This window comes from Sander vitreus, chromosome 20 (genome assembly GCF_031162955.1).
Source record: "Sander vitreus isolate 19-12246 chromosome 20, sanVit1, whole genome shotgun sequence".
Classification (NCBI taxonomy): Eukaryota; Metazoa; Chordata; class Actinopteri; order Perciformes; family Percidae; genus Sander; species Sander vitreus.
In genome coordinates, this window is record NC_135874.1 from 123,481 (window position 1) to 143,085 (window position 19,605).

General features: G+C 40.6%; 2 protein-coding genes across 7 annotated transcripts in view; both read left to right on the top strand.

Annotated features, from left to right (window-relative positions):
* The first annotated feature begins 4,203 nt into the window (after positions 1 to 4,203).
* On the top strand, positions 4,204 to 10,451 carry slirp (SRA stem-loop interacting RNA binding protein). The gene is made up of 4 exons (XM_078277883.1): positions 4,204 to 4,330; positions 6,189 to 6,247; positions 6,763 to 6,870; positions 10,047 to 10,451. Exons 1-4 carry the CDS (start codon positions 4,264 to 4,266, stop codon positions 10,104 to 10,106), a joined length of 294 nt encoding a protein of 97 aa, XP_078134009.1. The 5' UTR covers positions 4,204 to 4,263; the 3' UTR covers positions 10,107 to 10,451.
* Positions 10,452 to 14,612: 4,161 nt separating this feature from the next.
* Positions 14,613 to 19,605, top strand: part of adck1 (aarF domain containing kinase 1) — a 146,461-nt gene continuing 141,468 nt past the window's right edge. The window contains exons 1-2 of one of the 6 annotated variants that reach the window (XM_078277592.1): positions 16,140 to 16,293; positions 16,409 to 16,479. The gene's annotated coding sequence lies outside the window, so the exon portion shown is untranslated. Of the gene's footprint in view, positions 14,727 to 14,760; positions 15,021 to 15,668; positions 15,751 to 16,139; positions 16,294 to 16,408; positions 16,480 to 19,605 lie in introns of those variants that run through there. The other 5 variants (XM_078277586.1, XM_078277590.1, XM_078277591.1 and 2 more) reach the window with 5 other exon arrangements.

Sequence of the window (19,605 nt, forward strand, 5' to 3'; positions counted from 1 at the left end):
TTTTGCCACACAGCATCATTTGTCATCGATTACATTCCACTTACACAGTAATACAGCAGAGACCTTATTTATTGATACATTTCCATATTGATTGATCCAGCTTAACGTTATGTGCTACGTTGACAAGTAACGTGGGGAATGTTATAATACGGTATAAGGTTACAACATCGTTCAACATGTTCGTGAAGTTATTTTAATTTAAGTATAATTGTTTTGATCAAGGTAAAGTTAACGTTAAACAGCACTGGGCGCTAGCATTAACTGTATAGATAGAAGACAAACCTAATGCTAATTTAGCCAGCTATCCCACCCTGTCAGGGTTGCAAAGAAACTTGACAGTACCCCTCCCTCAAGGGATGGCTACCAGACGGCCCTTAAAAAAAGAAAACAAAAGTAGTCCACAGAATAGGGCAAAAAGGCGAAGGGAGGAACAAGAGTCAACGGGGCTTGTGAACTGAGGACTGTGGGAACTTGGGAACTGGGACAGTGGGACAGAAAAGGCTGCGGCCAGCAGGGTTGCGGACATTGAAGACTTAGGAGACCAGCCGCGAAAGCGGGAACCCACTGGTGGTCGAGCACAACGGCGAAAACCATCTGGAGTGCAGGAATGACGCCAACGGTGAAGCCCCTCTGGTGGCCAAGCAGAACGTTGAAGACTCTCAGAATGACAACGGCGAAGGCAGAGACCCTCTAGAGGACGAGCAGGCTGGCGAAGGCTGAGTCCTTCGGGAGGACGGACAGGATTGTGAAGACTCACTGGAGGTCTGCAGCGAAGACGAAATCCCTTTGGAGGCCGGTGGCGAAGGCAGAATCCCTCTGGAGGCCGGTGGCGAAGGTTCTCTGGAGGCCGGCGATGAGGACAGAACCCCTCTGGCAGCCGAACAGGACGTTGAGGATTCTCTGGAGGCCGGCAGCAAAGGCGATGTCCCTCTGGAGGCCGGCGGCGAAGGCAAAATCCTTCTGGAGGCTGAACAGGACAGTGAGAGCAGAGCCTCTGACGGCAGAGCAGGACGTCGAGGACTCGGAGGAGGCCGTCTGCGAAGGCGAAACCCCTCTGAAGGCCGAGCAGATTGGCAGCGAAGGCGATATCCGTCTGGAGGCCGTCTGCGAAGGTGAAACCCCTCTGAAGGCCGAGCAGATTGGCAGCGAAGGCGATATCCGTCTGGAGGCCGTCTGCGAAGGTGAAACCCCTTTGAAGGCCGTCTGCGAAGGCAGAATCCTTCTGGAGGGCGTCTGCGAAGGCAGAATCCTTCTGGAGGGCGTCTCCGAAGGCAGAATCCTTCTGGAGGGCGTCTGCGAAGGCAGAATCCCCTCTGAAGGCCGAGCAGGTTGGCGGCGAAGGCGAAACCCTTCTGAAGGCCGGCGGCGAAGGCGATATCCTTCTGGCGGCCGGCGGCGATACCACTCTGGAGAACAGGCAGACCGAGCAGGAGAAGGGGCAGCTGGGTTAGAGACAGCTGGGTCAGGATCCGTCAACAAGGCAACAGGATCAGGAGTTGGCAAATCCGCCGACAGGGTAACTGGAGCAGGAGTCGGCCGGACCACCGACAAAACACGGGGAGCAGGAGACTCTGGGGCACCAAACAAAGATACAGTCTCAGGGTTGCCTAACCACAAAAAAGTCTGAGACGTCGGGCAATGGCACAGTCTGAGACGTCGGGCAACTGAGGCACTGGCAGACTGGTCAGCGTAGACTCTGGGACAACGCTTCAGTCGACGTACGTAGACTCTTGAAGACTGGAAGACTCTTGAAGAGCGGTCAGCGGGGGTTCTGGAAGGCTGCACTTCAGCGGGGGTTCTGGAAGGCTGCACTTCAGCGGGGACTCAGGAACAGTAACACTGGTCAGCACGGACTCGGGGTCACTGGAGACCTCGGGCTCAGAACCGCTGGACAGCACAGGACCAGTGGACAGCACGGGCTCAGGTTCGCTGAACAGCACAGGCTCAACACCCCTACACACCACGTGCTCTGGGCCGCTGTACAGCGTGTGTTCTGGCTCGCTGAACAGTTCGGAATCAGGCTGGTTTTTCTGCCTCACTCCCCGCCGCTATGGGACTTCAGTCGGGATGAGAGCGGACAACAGCCCCGGGGACACGACACATCCACAGTTAGCCAGCAGCCAGCCACTATTATTAACTTACAGCAATCCGAACCCAGCCAGCACAAACTCCAGCGCAGGGTGATAACGATGCTAATGGCAGTAACAGAAGGTTTTATGTTCCATCAGGGAAACAGACCATATCGCCCCAGACGTCGGAGTATGGCTGGCTGCGGTGTTGTGCTCACCGTTGGTCTCGTTGTTTCCGGCCGCAGCCATTTTATCAGTCAAAAACAATTGATTTCCGAATGCAACATAACAGGGAGGAGAGTAAAGATGGAAAGCTCCTAAAGCTTAGTTCCATATAAATGCACGGATTATACAACAACATTGACCTCGTAGTTGAAAAAGGAGCCTCATATGGAGTCCGTTCATTCGCATTCGGATATCGACTCGTTTTGACTGCCAAGGTGGTAGCGGCCGGAAACAACAAGACCTATGGTGAATTCTTCAAAGCCTTTGTTTTTAGTAAACTCTGGGTACACAAACAATGTTGTCAATGCTTTCGTTAAGGTGTAGAGCCCCTGGTGATACTTCGAGCAAAGGTTCATGTTGTGTCGAGCCTTCTTAGTGTTTTAAAAATAGCTATTTTGAGGCTAGCATAAAAGTGCCCCTAGCACTCCCATTGAAAAGGCCATTTGACCGAAAAACGAAAATACGGTAAATCTTAAAAGTGGTGATTCCATCCTAAATATGCTTTTAAACGAAAGTTTGACTCGGGTACATTCACAAAAAGACCCTAGGTTGCATTTTGGGGTGAGGGGGAATGAGCAGGTGGACTTCATTGTAAAGGAGAGTTAAAGAAGAAAAGTCAATATCCATCTATCATTGGGGAGAGTGGAATTGAGAGAAAGAATGATAGAGGGTGTAACAAAAGAATGGCAGAGAGGGTGGGAAAAAGAAGTCAGGGGTACACACTACTTTTCTATACAATCTGAAGTGAGGAAAATATGCTTCTGTACATCTCTGTCCCGTAAGGCCGCAGACTGTGTAGATTGAGGTTGGGGCACTGTGGGTTAAATTACTTTTTGTGCATTATAGGAAAACATGTTTCTGGATTGTGTGAATGTGGAAGTTTTGAGACAGTGAAGCATGTTTTTCTAGAATGTAAAGAGTATAGTGCAAAAAGAAAGGTATTGTTTGTTAGACGGACAGGGTTTGGAGTTGAGGCTTTTTCTGTTTTATCTTTATTTGGTCACAGTGAAAAACACCAACTGATATCCAAGGCAGTTCTTCAATTCCTGCATGATGCAGGAATGTATGTAACAATCTAGTGTGCACACGGTGGAATTCTGCATTGTATATCATTATATCAACACACCGTGACACCAGGATCTCCTTAGGATTATGTCCGTTTATTTTGGTGACAAACATGAATAGACGGACCTTGTCATGCAACAGAATGAGCTCATTCGTTAACGTCTCTCCCAAACAGTATTACAAAAAGGGGCGCATATACAATGGACTAAAATAATATACGTAATACAATAATACAGCAATGGTATGTTAAAACGTACCTGGTGACAAACATGAATAGACAGACCTCGTCATGCAACAGAATGACCCGCTTCAACTTTTACAATACACAAAACGGAAGTTATACTTTGTCTGCCACGAAATTAAGCTAGCTACACTAATTCTTAAAAACTCGTAAAACAACAATAAAGTGACATGAGTCTCTTGAAATCAAGATGTGGAAAGGTTTGGACAGACATTATAACAGTGTGAGGGACCAAAAAATATAAACAGAATAATACAAGAAATAATGGAATGAATTAAAATAATGAATGAGGCAAAAATAAATTACACTCACCTCTCCCAAACAGTATTACAAAAAGAGGAGAGGAAAGGGGACACAAGGTATTTGAAGTCACAGGACCACCGAAAAAGAAATAAAGTAGGGGCTCTGAACTCTAACATATAGCCTATATACCTCACACCAAATACATTTATGACAAAAGAATCAACAGATTTTGTGTAATTATAAATGAGATAAACGCAAATGGAAATATGTCACTTTGACCTGTGGAGGGCAGTAATACGCTTAGCAGCGTCAACACTGCCGGAATCCTACAAGAAGAAGAAGAAGAAGAAGAAGAAGAAGAAGAAGAAGAAGAAGAAGAAGAAGAAGAAGAAAAAAAATCAGCAGCAGCAGCGGCGAAACATGGCAGCCTCCGCCAAGAAAGTTTTCGAGGTCTTCGTCTCTAAAATACCATGGACTATAGCCAACAGTGAGTCTATCAAATGGTTCAAATTACTATTCATATTTAGGGGCAGCTAGATATGCGTCTGTAGCCACTCACTGTATTTGTACATAGTTCGATAACATTACTGTGTGCAGCCTTGCCGTCACGGTCATGCTGTCACCTCAGTTAGCTAGCTAACGTTACAAACAGGTCTTTGCACGTGAAGAGATCGAATGATGTAGAACAACAGCAACAACTTTACACTTACAACTAACAACTTACAACAACAAAAACGTACTTTTTATAAGTATGAATCTTAAACACCAAGCAACATACACTCAGTTCAGTTGCCAACAGTCTAGCAGTCCTGCAATAAATCCCACCTTCATAAAGGTTATAATGTCATATAATAGTGTAACGTTATAATGCTGGTTTTGTTAAAACAGTTTGAGAGAGATGTTGATTTAAAGGGTAATTACCGTTTGTTTGTTTTTTAAACCTCGACCTAATGCTGCGTTCCAGACACAAAAATGTTATCCCGTAAGTTACGACTTCAAGTCACGACTCAGGACTTGGTAGCGTTCCAGGCAAAGTCACTACAAACCCTTCTAGCTAGCGTTAGCGATTTGTAGTCGGCGACATATTTTGGGCTTAATTTAATAAACATAACCTGTAATAGTACACACTCGTATGTGTATTGTTTTGATTACAGTGTGCGGAATTACTTTACGTTACATATTTATGTCTATTTCTATTTCTCACTGTTAATCTGTACAGCATCAACAGGGGTTGCCATTGTTGTTTATGTGTGTGTGACGTCAAAAACTGTAACGATCTGATACGAGTTCACGAGTAGTAAGTAATGGGTTTGACTGCTGTTCCAGGGCACTTTCACAGGTAGAAGGTTGTGAAAACACGAGTTACGTCTTGGACCGCAGCATTATTTTCCTATATTTTTGAATGTAGCTAAGTGTAGCCTGGATTTCATTGACGTTTAAAAAATTGCTTATATATTGACTGACTATGTTTTAAGTCTGGAACCAAGCCAACCAGCTATGAGATGAATAGTGAGCATAACACAGTGTAGTTTTTCTCCATTAAATCACAGATAAAACACGTTTTTCTTAAAACAAGGTTGATTTCATACAGACTTCTACAGGAGTAGAAACCTTCGTTTCACAACCACGTAACTCAGGGTTAGTCTACCTCGGATGGTTTAGACATTATGACTGATATTCTAAATCCTTATGGAGAAAATCAGTGGGATTTTTACTTCCGGAGTCGGCTGTGGGCGGGACTGTTGAGGTCTATGGAGCAGTATCAGACTCATATTCTGACTAGAATCTGACCGACGTCAGGCTAGTGTAAGTGACTAATAGGAACAACAATCTTTAAGATTGGTCCAGTATTAAGCTTGAAAACTGTAACAGACAACATTATGGAAAAGATCCCTACCAAGATACTTTTAGCGTGGATAGAGCCAACATATTTTCACACCTAAATCGGTAAACAATGTGTTTATTTCAACCAAAAGAGTTGTGATGGTTGGAAATGTGGAAAGACGACCCACAATGGCTTTTCATACTTTTAGTTTGTTTCTGTCGACTTTGAACGAAGTGTATTTTACGATGCTAAAATGACGGATAAGATGATGTTTATTTACATGGAGTCCGGTGGGTTTAGAAAATGCAGTTTCATGGATTTCGTTTTTATGTTTAAAAAAAAACACTCAGAATATTAATCTGAGCCTGTCAGTGGCAAAAAAAACACTTTTGTGAAAGAAAATGCAAGCTGCGATACGATTGCCCTATAAACTTAAATTTTAGCTCGTTTTGCCGCTGCCGACTGAAGAGAAACTCAAGATTTGTGCTTGAAATGTGAAATGTCCCTGTTTCTTTTTCAGGGGAGATGAGGGAGTATTTTGGACAGTTTGGCACAGTGAAGAAGTGTCTTCTTCCATTTGTAAGTTGTCACAGCATTAGAATGACTCACTCTACTATTATACAGGCAACTATTTAGTGGTTCTGTTCATATCATAGTTTTTCGTTCATATCACAGCCTACACCCTTTCTTACTATACTACTGCCATATTGGTTTATTGTTCATGCTTTACATTAATTAAATTGTATATTATATGTATTGGAAAATTGTTTTTTTGTTGTACTTATATTTAGTGTGTGCAGTGACATTTGGGATGCATGTACTCTAATGACTAATAAGAACACTTGTGGTTACTGATGACACTTTTTTCCTATTCCATTCCATTTCTATTCATACCATGTTGTTTTAGATTTTTTTTCTTCCAGGCAGCCATTGGTTTCCATTTTTCAGTATGGTATAACATAATCAACATATAGAGACTTAAAACTTCTAGAGTTATCCATCCCAATGATCAACATTTTTTCTTTTATTCTTGCCAAACCTGCAAAATGTTCCAGAGTTGCTTGTGTCTGACTGTGTGCTGTGTGTTGCACCAGGATAAAGAAACGGGCTTCCACAGAGGCTACTGCTGGGTCAGATTCTCAACAGAGGAAGGACTGAACAATGCACTTCAGAAAGACCCACACATGCTAGAGGGAGCAAAGGTAAAACATAAGGTGATCTCCATCACAGAGCAAGGTCTTGTGGGTATTGGCGTCATCGTTAACACAACACAGCAGAAGCTTAGATTGCTATAGTTTCACATAACGCCATAAAACCATAACCAGGGTCTGACCAGGTAAGTCATTTACTAAGGCTGTGGTCGAAAAGTCAAAAAATGTATCTCCTAAGTCCTTTTACTAACCACTTTTTCTTAAAGCGTAACTCTCGCCAAAATGCAACCTAGGGTGTTTTTGTGAATGTACCTGAGTCAAACTTTAGTTTAAAAGCATAATTAGGATGGAAACGCCACTTTTAAGACTTAACCGTATTCTCGTTTTCGGTCAAATGGCCTTTTGAATGAGAGAGCTAGGGACACTACAATGATAGCACTCTATCAAATCACTATTTTTAAAACACTAAGAAGGCTCGACACAACATGAGACTTTGCTCAAAGTATCACCAGGGGCTCTACACATGAACTCAAGCATTGAGAACATTGTTTGTGTACACATAGTTTGTTTGTACACATAGTGTAAATGATGGTCCTGTGTATCCTCTGCTAAAGGAGATAATAAAGGAAGCATTGAAGCACCTTTCCTTATCACTTGGACAATTTGAACGGCTCTTATTATGGCTGCCACTCGACTACTTCTGGGTCATTTCACTCCGCTAGGAACCTTTGACTATTTGACCACAGCCCAAATATGTCTTTGCCATGTCAGTTTCATGTCTGACCTCTGACTTGCAGTTCAGGAGTGAAACATTATGGAACAAAGCTTTTACAGTTAATTGTATAGTTTGGCCTTCCTTTTGTATTCATGTCTACAGTCCCCCTTTCAAGTGATAAGATAAGATATACTTTATTGTCCCTGAAGGGAAATTTGTTTTGGACTCTGTCCGTTCCGCAGCTTTACAAGGACCACACAAATCACAGAAAATAAGCATCTCTCAACACATACTCTCATGCAGCACAAAACATGCTTTCATATACATTAGACAGGTACCTATATAGTAAGCACATTAACTCCTCCTTTCATTGTCAGTTTCTAATTGAACGACCCTGTACGTATTGCACAAAATGACACAGTGCACTGACATAATGCACAACCCCAATAACCTACGTACAGTGGGGCAAAAAAGTATTTAGTCAGCCACCAATTGTGCAAGTTCTCCCACTTAAAAAGATGAGAGAGGCCTGCATTTTTCATCATAGGTACACTTCAACTATGAGAGACAAAATGAGAAAATAAAATCCAGAAAATCACATTGTAGGATTTTTAATGAATTTATTTGCAAATTCCTCGGAAAAATAAGTATTTGGTCACCAAACAAGCACGATTTCTGGCTCTCACAGACCTGTAACTTCTTCTTTAAGAGGCTCCTCTGTCCTCCACTCGTTACCTGTATTAATGGCACCTGTTTGAACTTGTAATCAGTATAAAAGACACCTGTCCACAACCTCAAACAGTCACACTCCAAACTCCACTATGGCCAAGACCAAAGAGCTGTCAAAGGATACCAGAAACAAAATTGTAGACCTGCACCAGGCTGGGAAGACTGAATATGCAATAGGTAAGCAGCTTGGTGTGAAGAACCACTAATAATCTCCCTCGATCCGGGGCTCCATGCAAGATCTCACCCCGTGGGGTCAAAATGATCACAAGAACGGTGAGCAAAAATCCCAGAACCACACAGGGGGACCTAGTGAATGACCTGCAGAGAGCTGGGACCAAAGTAACAAAGGCTACCATCAGTAACACACTACGCCGCCAGGGACTCAAATCCTGCAGTGCCAGACGTGTCCCCCTGCTTAAGCCAGTACATGTCCAGGCCCGTCTAGAGTTTGCTAGAGAGCACCATACCTAATGTGAAGCATGGGGATGGAAACATCATGCTTTTTTTTCTCATTTTGTCTCTCATAGTTGAAGTGTACCTATGATGAAAATTACAGGTCTCTCTCATCTTTTTAAGTGGGAGAACTTGCAGAATTGGTGGCTGACTAAATACTTTTTTGCCCCACTGTATTGCACAAATGACACAATGCACAACCCAAATAGCCTACGCATTGCACAACTAACATATTGCACAACCCAAATAGCCTACGCATTGCACAACTAACATATTGCACAACCCAAATAGCCTACGCATTGCACAAAATGGCATAAAGCACAACTCAAATAGCCAACATATTGCACAAATGACACATTTCCACATAACCCATGTAGTACTTAATGACATATTGAACAATCCAACAGCCCTGTATTGCACCACTAACATATTGCATAACCAACCAACCAATAACCTACTTATTGCACAATGACAGTGCACAACCCAGCCAGCCTACATGTTGGTGTTAATGAACGTAATGGACATAGGCACAAATTAGTGTTTATATCGGTTTAGCCTGCAGTTAGGAACCCTGAATCTTCTACCAGAGGGTAAAAGCTGAAACTCTGGGTGAAGTATGTGGGTCGGATCGGAAACTATTTTTTTGTGCCTGTCTGATAACCGACTGCTCATAAATTATCTACGGGGACAGATGGTTTTTTACCCCTATAATCTTCATAGCTGTCTGTGAAGACCTGATGGGCGATCTGTGATTTGGACTGTACTGTCAGGTTACCATACTAGGCTGTGATACCGTATTTTAGAATACTCTCTAGTATTGCATGATAGAACAACAACATAAATGTTGTAAGTGATGTATTTATTTTAAATCCATTTCAATTGAAAACAGTGAAAATAATCTTTTCATTGTAATACCAAAAAGTTTTAAAAAAGTACTTTATTAATTCCTCTTAGAGAAAATTGTTTTCTTGCTCTGGAGAGATGCCAGAGTGATGGGGCTGCCACATAATCTTTGCTCCAAGCAGTTAGGGTTGGGTGCCTTGCTCAGGGGCATCTCGGCAGTGCTCAGGCGGTGAACTGGCACTTCTCCAGCTACCAGCCCCCACGCCATCATAATAAAAGAAAAGGTGGTTATTGGCACTGGTTTTTACAGTGATCAGCAGTAAAAATGAAGATAATGTTAACAGATATTAGCCAATTGAAACATAAAATGGTAATACGTATGTTTTTGGAAATCATACTAAACATGATAAAGTTTCAGTATGACCTACAAATATTGATAATGTGTATGTATCATATCCTATTGATTCCCCCTGTCGTTTGTTTTCAGCTCCAGGTTCAGAGGAACAAACGTCCATTTGCAGGGCAGTGGTCAAACAAAGAACAGTGAATATGACTGAAACTCTGATACTGCTGCGTGGATAAGACACACAAACGTGTTTTATGGTTTTCTTCTGTCCCCAATTCACTAAGACTATTTGTGGTTGCTGTTTTATATTTAAACCTTTGCAATTCTGTTTGGGATATAATGAAAACTTAGACCAGTATACCAGTGTTGGTGTATACAGGTGTTCATCCTTTTATACACCTTCAGGTAATTTGGACCTCACTATTATTGCCATTGTTGTAATGCATTGTATAAAAGTAATTGTTTTTTGTCAGTGATAAGTGTTTTACTTTAACCATCCTGTCACACACTATCATCTAATGTATGGCAATAAAAAGTTTAAATCCATCGTGTCTTACGTTGTTAGTTAAACTCTTTCCTTGTAATATAGTATTTTATTTTGTGATTTTTACTACTTTTTCTTGAGTAAAGGAACCAAGTACTTCATCACTGCCTAATGACACTGCTAGCTGGCTTGAGCAGGTTAAATGCTTAGGCACCAGAAGATAATATACTCCTGCAGTGGTGGAGGAAGTATTCAGATCCTTAATTAAAAGTACTTATATCACACCGTAAAAAAATAATCCATTACAAGTAAAGCTTCTGCATTTACAATCTTACTAAAAAGTTTAAGTATAATCAGGGTAATACTAGTAGTACTTGTATTGAAAATCAAAGCAGTCATGCAGAAACATGTTGCTGTGACTGATATATTATTACATTATTATGCATTAATGTGTAAACAGCATTTTACTCCTGTAGGTGTTTGAGGTGGAGCAAATTATGAAAAATGTTCTAATGGACTGCAACTATTTATTTTTTTATTATGGATTAGTCTGCTGATTATTTTCTTGATTAATCAATTGAATCATGGAAATAGTTAGAAATTACATCACAAAGTGACACCTTCACAATGCTTTGTTTTGTCCAACCAAAAGTCTAAACCTTAAAGTAATTAAACATAAGGGTATAAACTGCTGGGTAGTTATATTTGTAACAAAATGTGATCTTTTATACGGACTACAAAGGTTTATGTGAAAAACTAGTTTGTAAAGTAAAAATATTTACCTCTGAATTTTAGGTGAAGTATATTATTATTAAGTATAAATTAGCATGAAAACTAAATACTGAAATGTGTACTCAAGTACCGTACTTGAGTAAATGTACCAAGTTAATTCCACCACTGCCAAACGGGCATTTAAATCAGAAGTCAACCTGTAATTTCAAGAATTGGCCCACTGTGGACTGTGTGAATTTTCAAGAAATCTATCTTATCTTGCATTGGCTATTATTAGCTTTAGTAAAATCTAATGGTCTCTTAAAAAATACATGTTCAATAAAAGTTTTTTCTTTTTAATCCTCAGTCAGCTTTGATCTCAAGGTTTTGATGAGAAAAGCAATATTTCATATAGAAAAACTTCTACCAGCAAGTGGCAGCCAGTGCCATCTTTTTGCTGTCCTGTGCTGTGACAGAAGGATGAGGACAGATGACTTCAATAAAATCAACAAGATTGTCAGGAAGGCGGGCTCTGTCCTGGAAGTAGAGTTTGATTCTTTGGTGGTGGGGTCAGAGAGGATGATGCTGCAGAGCATCATGGTCAGTGACTCGCCCTCTCCAAGACGTGCTGATCACACACACAGGAGCACCTTTAGCTGTGGCAATCAAACACATCTACCGTACGCAGAGGGATTGGTAGCAGAGACGGGGTGGCTCCAGCCTCCTCCAGCTCTGTATTGATTGCACCTTATCATCAACCTGCTTATTTTCTATGACCCTCACCAGTAATTTTTTTTTTTTTTTGCCACATTTAAATTTTGAATGGCACCTTACTGTTAATCAGTTATATTTATGACACCTAGCCTACTGTTGACCTGTTTACAACCTGTTTACATTTCTAGGATTGTGCACATTTGGTTTTTGCACCTTACTGATCATTTTTATATTGTTTACATTTTGTTTTATTTGCACCATTCCCACTTTGTATTGCAACTGCTGCATGACAATTATCCTTTTCCTGATTTGATCGTCTCAGTCATGCAGCTTTATTTTCTTCTTTTTGACATCTTTCCTTGACATTATGGAGGTTATAGAGAAATTACCGTATAGTCAGGATAAGCTCGCAGGCAATTGGGAGGACGTGGAGGCATACAGTCAAGGGAGAAGCCCATAGAGAGTCCATGAAAGCATCGGAACCAAATATTTTTTGATGGATTGGAAATACTTCGGTATTTGGCAAGTTAATTCAAGATTCGGAATGATTCAGATTTCTCTTGGTACAGCTACCAGAAGACTTAGAAATTTCAGACAGGTTGCTCACGTCACATCTACATCGTCAAGCTCAGTTTGAGGCTGCACCGTATGCTCAGCCATCACCGGAAAAGTGCTTCTAATATACTTCACTGGTCTCCGTCGAAGTCTATGGTGACGCTGTGTCCATTTATTTTAATGTCTATGTGGACATGAGCGTGGAAAAACTCAAACTTTTTTTTATAATTAAACAGAGTCAGAATCACCTATGTTGGCTAAGTGTGTATAGATTAAATAAGAGAGAAAAAGGGATTAAATCATCCCTAGTGCGCCTGCTCTATGGGCCACACATTAAAGAATCAGTGGCCAATGCCCATCATCCAGATCATTTTTGGCCCCATAATGGCTTCATGCACCACTGAGCAGCCCTGAAATTTTTACTTTTATTATACATCCTTGGTTAGAACGTGTGAGGCAGACAGCTGCGGTAGTGCTGCTTTTTTCACAATCATAACTTTTTTTTTTATAATTAAATATTTGTATTTTATTTGTATTACATTTTTTGAATATATATTTGAATTTTAAATATTCATTAACAGCCCTTATGACAAGGCTCAAAAGGCATCCTGTGTGAAAAGTATTTACATTCTCTGAAATTATTTTAATATTATTAATATATTTAATTTATTTAATGGTGCATGGCAGTTTACCATATTATTAATGTCTTATTTTTCCCAGGTTGTGCAAAGAACAGCTTTGCTGTAAATTCTGAGCACTGGGGCCGATGGATTAGTAAAAATACACAGACAGACAGACAGACAGACAGACAGACCGTGTTAAAGAGAGTAAAAAGTGTCCTCTTTACAGTCGTTCACTGTAGCTTAAGTCAGCATGATGACCGATGACCGTCTTATGGATGAGCTAATGAAGCAGAAGATTGTTGTATGTTTGTACGTCTGAGTTGTATTGCGCAGTGATGCATAATTTCTCATCACCTGTATTTAAAAGGTTGAGACTGTTTGTTTTGCAGCAAATGCTAAAATGTTGTCAAAATGTTTTGAGCTTACTGAGAAAAAAGTTATATGATAAAATGTGTGTGTGTGTGTGTGTGTGTGTGTACAACAATACATGGCTTTGAATACAAGTAGTAGTGTACTTTCTAATATTGTTGTGGGACAGGGACTACTGGCAGAAAATAATAATAATTGTGCTAAAACCTGGTACAATACATATCTTGTTTTTATACAAGGTTAATGTTTAATTGTGCACTGTCCCTGTCTAAATGAAATCACATTACAGTGCATTATTATATTACTGCACTCTGTGTGCCGACAATGCTTGAAATAGTTGAAATATTTAATGGCCTACTGGTATGGTATATCTATCCTAAAGATTTCCAGGTTTACAGCACAAGTAGACACATTAGCTTCTTGTGCCATATACCCACAGTTGTGTGACTTTTTCATATTAAATTCAGCTATTGAGGTAAAATGCCTTGGTATATTATTCTTTAAAGAGAAATTATGAATGAAGTGTTTGTGTGCATGTGTGTGTGTGTGTGTGGGTGTGGGTGTATGTATTATTGAATCGACATGATATGTTACACTGGCACATATACCCACCCTACATGCTACCAGAAGAGGCAAAATCAATAGGCCTACTGTAATTAATTATTTTCACGTTACAATGTTGATTAATTAATTAAATAGGAATATATATCATTCCCGTTCTATCTCCATTGGAGCTGACTTGAGAGCAAAGCCTGCGACAGAAGCCATCCATAAGATGTATTATATTAAAGCGACCCCACAGAGGAGCCGCAAATAATACACGTTTCCTAGGAATGCCATGGACGTATTAAAGAGAATTGAGGATGGCGAAGACATGACCCACACTGACCCACACTGTGCCTCTGAATAATAGACAGTTAAATAAATGGACCAACAGATCCCGTTGCTCTGGACGGAGACCAGTGAAGGCCATTAGAAGCACTTTTCCGGTGATGGCTGAGCGTTACTGCGCAGCCTCCAACTGAGAGAGACGACGTAAATGTGCCGTGAGCAACGTGTCTGAAAGTTGTAAGTCTTCTGGTGGCTGTGCCAAGAGAAATCTCAATCATTCCCAATCTTGCAGAGACAGAGAGCGTAGGTTTATGTAAGGCGATATGGACACAGGCTAATTATTGCTAAATAAAATGCTAGTTAACATTAGTAATTAAACTTAAACAGCTAATGTGAGCCGAAACTGCCTGCGCGCTTCTCCTTTACTATACGGTAATTCCTCTACTATGCGACAGTAAGTCGTGTGGTTATGACACAATCGTTAGCCTATTTTTACAAAAACGTCTGCTACGGAGCCATAACGTGAGGTACAAGGTAATGGAGCCTTTTATACATTGTTGTGTTTCTTTAGAAATAAACAACGGACAAATCTTCTGGACGAGTCTTTAAACGCTTCAGTTGTAAAGTTATTTGCTGTCAAAGTGGCGCCAAAATGAATGGCAGTCAATGGAATGCTAACGGGAGGTGATGGCTTATTAGCATCAAAATGGCGCCATTGGAGGTTCGCGGTCCGAGGACAAGCTTACCCCCTTGACGGAGACCAGTGAAGAAGCACTTTTCCGATGAGGGCTAAGCGTAGATGTGACGTGAGCAACCTGTCTGAAAGTTGTAAGTCTTCTGGTAGCTGTGCCAAGAGAAATCTCAATCATTCTGAATCTTGCAGAGACGGAGAGCGTAGGTATATGTAAGGAGATAACATAGGCACAGGCTAATTACTGCTAACTAAAATGCTAGTTAACATTAGTAGCCTAATTAAACTTAAACAGCTATGTGAGCCATCACTCTGATGAACAGCTGACTTTTGACTCACAGTGTCAGGTTCAATTCTTGTGCAATAACCCAGCAACACTGTCTCTAATCAGCACCAGTTTACTGGTTCCGCTTAATATTTATTCATCATTCTCTATTTCAGCGCTGTTCATACTGTTCATATTGTAATATAATACTTATATAACATAATACTTATTTATTCCAGCATCCTTTGCACTATGCTCCATAATTCAAATAATAATAATTTATCATAAAAATAATTTACTCCTGCACACTTTGCACTCTTCATTGCACTACTGTCTCAACCTGTTGTTTCTGTTTATAGTGTATATATATTGTTTGTTTTTGTTGTTTGTTTTGTATGAGTAAGCACATTGTGAGCAATGTATAATCCAAAGCTAAATTCCTCGTATGTGTCCTCATACCTGGCAAATAAAGCTGATTCTGAAACTGCCTGAGAGCTTCTCCTGTACCTCTACTATGCGACAGTAAGTCGCGTGGTTATGACACAATCGTTAGCCTATTTTTACAAAAACATCTCCTACGGAGCCATAACGTGAGATACAAGGTAAAGGAGCCTTGTATACATTGTCGTGTTTTTTTGTTGTTGAAATAAACAATGGACAAATAGAGTCGTTAAACGCTTTGGATGTAAAGTTATTCGCTGTCAAAGTGGCGCCAAAATGAATGGCAGTCAATGGGATGCTAACGGCGGGTGATGGCTTGTTAGCAACAAAATGGCTCCATAGGAGCTACGGTTTGTGGACGCTCGCTTACCATAGACGCGTACCCCCTTGCTCGACAGGATATAAGAAGTTACCCTTAGTTAGTACTCGTTTCCTTCTTTGTTTGGATTGGTTAGGTCATGAGGAGTGAGATTGGTCAGCGTTTGGCTAAGAATACCAGGGTAAGCTAATGAGAGGCAGAGTAAGGCAAAGTAGGGCGGGACATGCCTTCGCTATCCTAGGAAACGCAAATTCGCCTGCATGAGGATACTCTTGGATCGAAGTGTAGTTTTTAATCATCATAAAAAGCTAAAATCAAGGGCGACATAACGTTACATTATTAAATGAACGCATACACCCGGACTGCATTGATGGGGAACATAAAGGTAGGCTAATATCTGTAGGCCTATATAATTTTATCAGAGTTTCGTGCTAATTCGATAGCACATCTGATTTAACGTTAGTAATTTAGCCTTCCTCTTTCTAAACTACGTTAACCAGAATGCTTCGCTCTGACGTCGAACACCAGCGAAGAGAAACAGAACAGGACAACGCGCGTGGACCCTAAAAAGGTAGCTTGTAGTATCACACAAAGTGTTCTTTTTGACAGTTGACGATTCTGTGTGAACCTGTCTGTGGCAGTATAACGTTAGTTTTGTCGACATCACACAAAACGCTCGTCACAAAAACGCAGCTAGTCTGTGCACAACACAAGTAACGTTAGACAAGTGGTCTATAACGGTAGGTAACAGCCGGTACTGTGCTTTAACGTGCTCCTTTACCAATTAGCTTTAACGTGAGACGCCTTCAAACTCTAACGTTAACCTTAACCCTAGAGATAGCTAGGTGGATGATACCTAAGCTAGTTCCACTCCTGTGAAGCACACTGCTTTAACACTATGGGTGTTTCTCAATCCCAATAATGCAAAGAACGGACTTGTGTTCTAGGGTGGGGAACATTCTTGCCAGTCGTTCTTGGAAGAATTAACTCGCAAGGTCACGAGCACACAGAACGCTGTTGACAGTTTGAGACGATGCAAGTATTGCGCAATACCCCCAGCACAGAGGCCGCATGCAGTGCTCCAAAATTACGGCTAGAAAGCAAAAATTAAAACTGCAACAATACAACCACTTTATAAACAGTTTGAAGCTCCAGACAAAAAAAAACACAAACTAATGCCACTTAAATAATATTGTTGAAAAATAAAACTAATTGAGCATTGATTTTGTTTTGTTTATGACCAATGTTTGTTTACTTTATAAGATACTGCATGATTTAGCTCCAACAACCTTAAGCTATTTATTCTAACAGCTCATGGTCTCAAGTCTCTTGAAGAGAGCTGCTCCCTCCCTCGCCACTGGCTGCTGTTCTAACGTTAGCTGGTCTCTGAGCATGGATATTCTGTTTTGTGGAGTGAGCTTTTGGTCCTGATGGACCGGAACCTCAAAACAATAAAACCAAAAATGCACATGCAAAAAGTAAAGATCCACTAGAAAAAAAGTGTAAAAAGTGCTGTGTAACATTACTATGGAGTTATATCACTATCTTTATTCAAGAGCGCATTATTTCAATTTGAGAGCATTTCTCAGTGATATTACGTTCAGATTTCTTGCTCTCACACTCAAATAGTCACTGCTCGCGCTCAAAACCTTGCTCTCACACTCAAACAGCCACTGCTTGCGCTTGGATTTGCACTGCTTGTGCTCAGACTTTCTGCTTTGACTCAGATATGTTGTTGTTTGGACAGATTTCCTGCTCTCAGCTTTGAACCTTCTCCTCGCACTGAGGCTGATTCTGCTTGCTTGCAAATTTTCTGCTCTCGGATTTCTCCTGGGTGCTTGGATTTTTTTGTGTTATAACCCTCAAAATTCAACAACCAATAGAATGCCAGCTGTAGTGTTGACCAATGAAATGATCCCTGCCCCGTTGAGGGTGCGTTCACTTTACGTTAGAACGTCTGTTGAGGGCGGCTGCTCTGTAACCAAGTTTATTTACCCCCGCGCCGTCCAATGCTTTATTAGAAGTATATGTCAACAATGTGCACAGAATGGTCGACGCACTTTCACCTGCACCCATCAGGAAACGGGAGAAAGCTTTGAAGTGGGACGTATGAAGTTATGTCCACAACTACGAGGGTGAGTAACATAACTTAAGAACCTAGCTAGCTAGCATATAGCCTAGCTTGATGTCCATAAACAAATAGATTTTCTTTATTGTTTAGCTAGATTGAACGACATATGACGGACAGTATGTGTATATGTGATGACCCCACATGTTCCTGGGGATTTGGCTAATTTCATGTTAAAGCCAGTAGTAAAAACTAAACTATAATATAACTGAAAGAACATAAGAAACTGGATTGTTGGTGTCAGTTTCTGCATCACTGTTGTGTGTTGTTCATCAGAATTTAGTCTTCATTCCTTCATATAACATTTGTCTGAAAATGAGGAATTCATATCAGTCTGTTTAAAAAGTTGTAACATTAAGTACAACTTCACCACTATAATAAAAACAGATCTAGAAATGATATGCTTTCTTATTTGCTCCTTAAATAGCAGTTATTTGTTTAATAAATACAAAGCAAACTGTTGACAAAGATCTGTTTTATTATAGTGGTTAAATTGTACTTAACAGACTGATATGAATTCCTCATTTTCAGACAAATGTTATATGAAGGAATAAAGACTAAATTCTGATGAACAACACACAACAGTGATGCAGAAACTGACACAAACAATCCAGTTTCTTTTGTTCTTTCAGTTATATTACAGTTTAGTTTTTACTACTGGCTTTAACATGAAATTAGCCAAATCCCCAGGAACATGTGGGGTCATCACATATACACATACTGTCCGTCATATGTTGTTCAATCTAGCTAAACAATAAAGAAAATCTATTTGTTTATGGACATCAAGCTAGGCTATATGCTAGCGCCATATGCTAGCTAGCTAGGTTCTTAAGTTATGTTACTCACCCTCGTAGTTGTGGACATAACTTCATACGTCCCACTTCAAAGCTTTCTCCCGTTTCCTGATGGGTGCAGGTGAAAGTGCGTCGACCATTCTGTGCACATTGTTGACATATACTTCTAATAAAGCATTGGACGGCGCGGGGGTAAATAAACTTGGTTACAGAGCAGCCGCCCTCAACAGACGTTCTAACGTAAAGTGAACGCACCCTCAACGGGGCAGGGATCATTTCATTGGTCAACACTACAGCTGGCATTCTATTGGTTGTTGAATTTTGAGGGTTATAACACAAAAAAATCCGAGCGCCCAGGAGAAATCCGAGAGCAGAAAATTTGCAAGCGAGCAGAATCAGCCTGAGTGCGAGGAGAAGGTTCAAAGCTGAGAGCAGGAAATCTGTCCAAACAACAACATATCTGAGTCCAAGCAGAAAGTTTGAACACGAGCAGAGCAAATCCAAGCGCGAGCAGTGGCTGTTTGAGTGTGAGAGCAAGAAATCTGAACGTAATATCACTGAGAAATGCTCTCAAATTGAAATAATGCGCTCTTGAATAAAGATAGTAATATAACTCCATACATTAAAACATTGTAATCAAATATGTATATAAAAAAATTTGAAGTTTCTTTTAAAATGCGTACATATAGGCCTATATACAGTATCTAAAATGATTATCTATTATCTAAAATCACAATTATTGAAATTATGATTCCTCATTGACTTTTGGAAAGAT

Bases quoted from the DNA above. Each gene is read 5' to 3' on its own strand.
- slirp (XM_078277883.1), top strand. From the start codon at position 4,264: ATGGCAGCCTCCGCCAAGAAAGTTTTCGAGGTCTTCGTCTCTAAAATA. The intron at 4,331-6,188 runs GTGAGTCTATCA...TTTCTTTTTCAG, and splicing joins ACCATGGACTATAGCCAACA to GGGAGATGAGGGAGTATTTT. The intron at 6,248-6,762 runs GTAAGTTGTCAC...GTGTTGCACCAG, and splicing joins AGAAGTGTCTTCTTCCATTT to GATAAAGAAACGGGCTTCCA.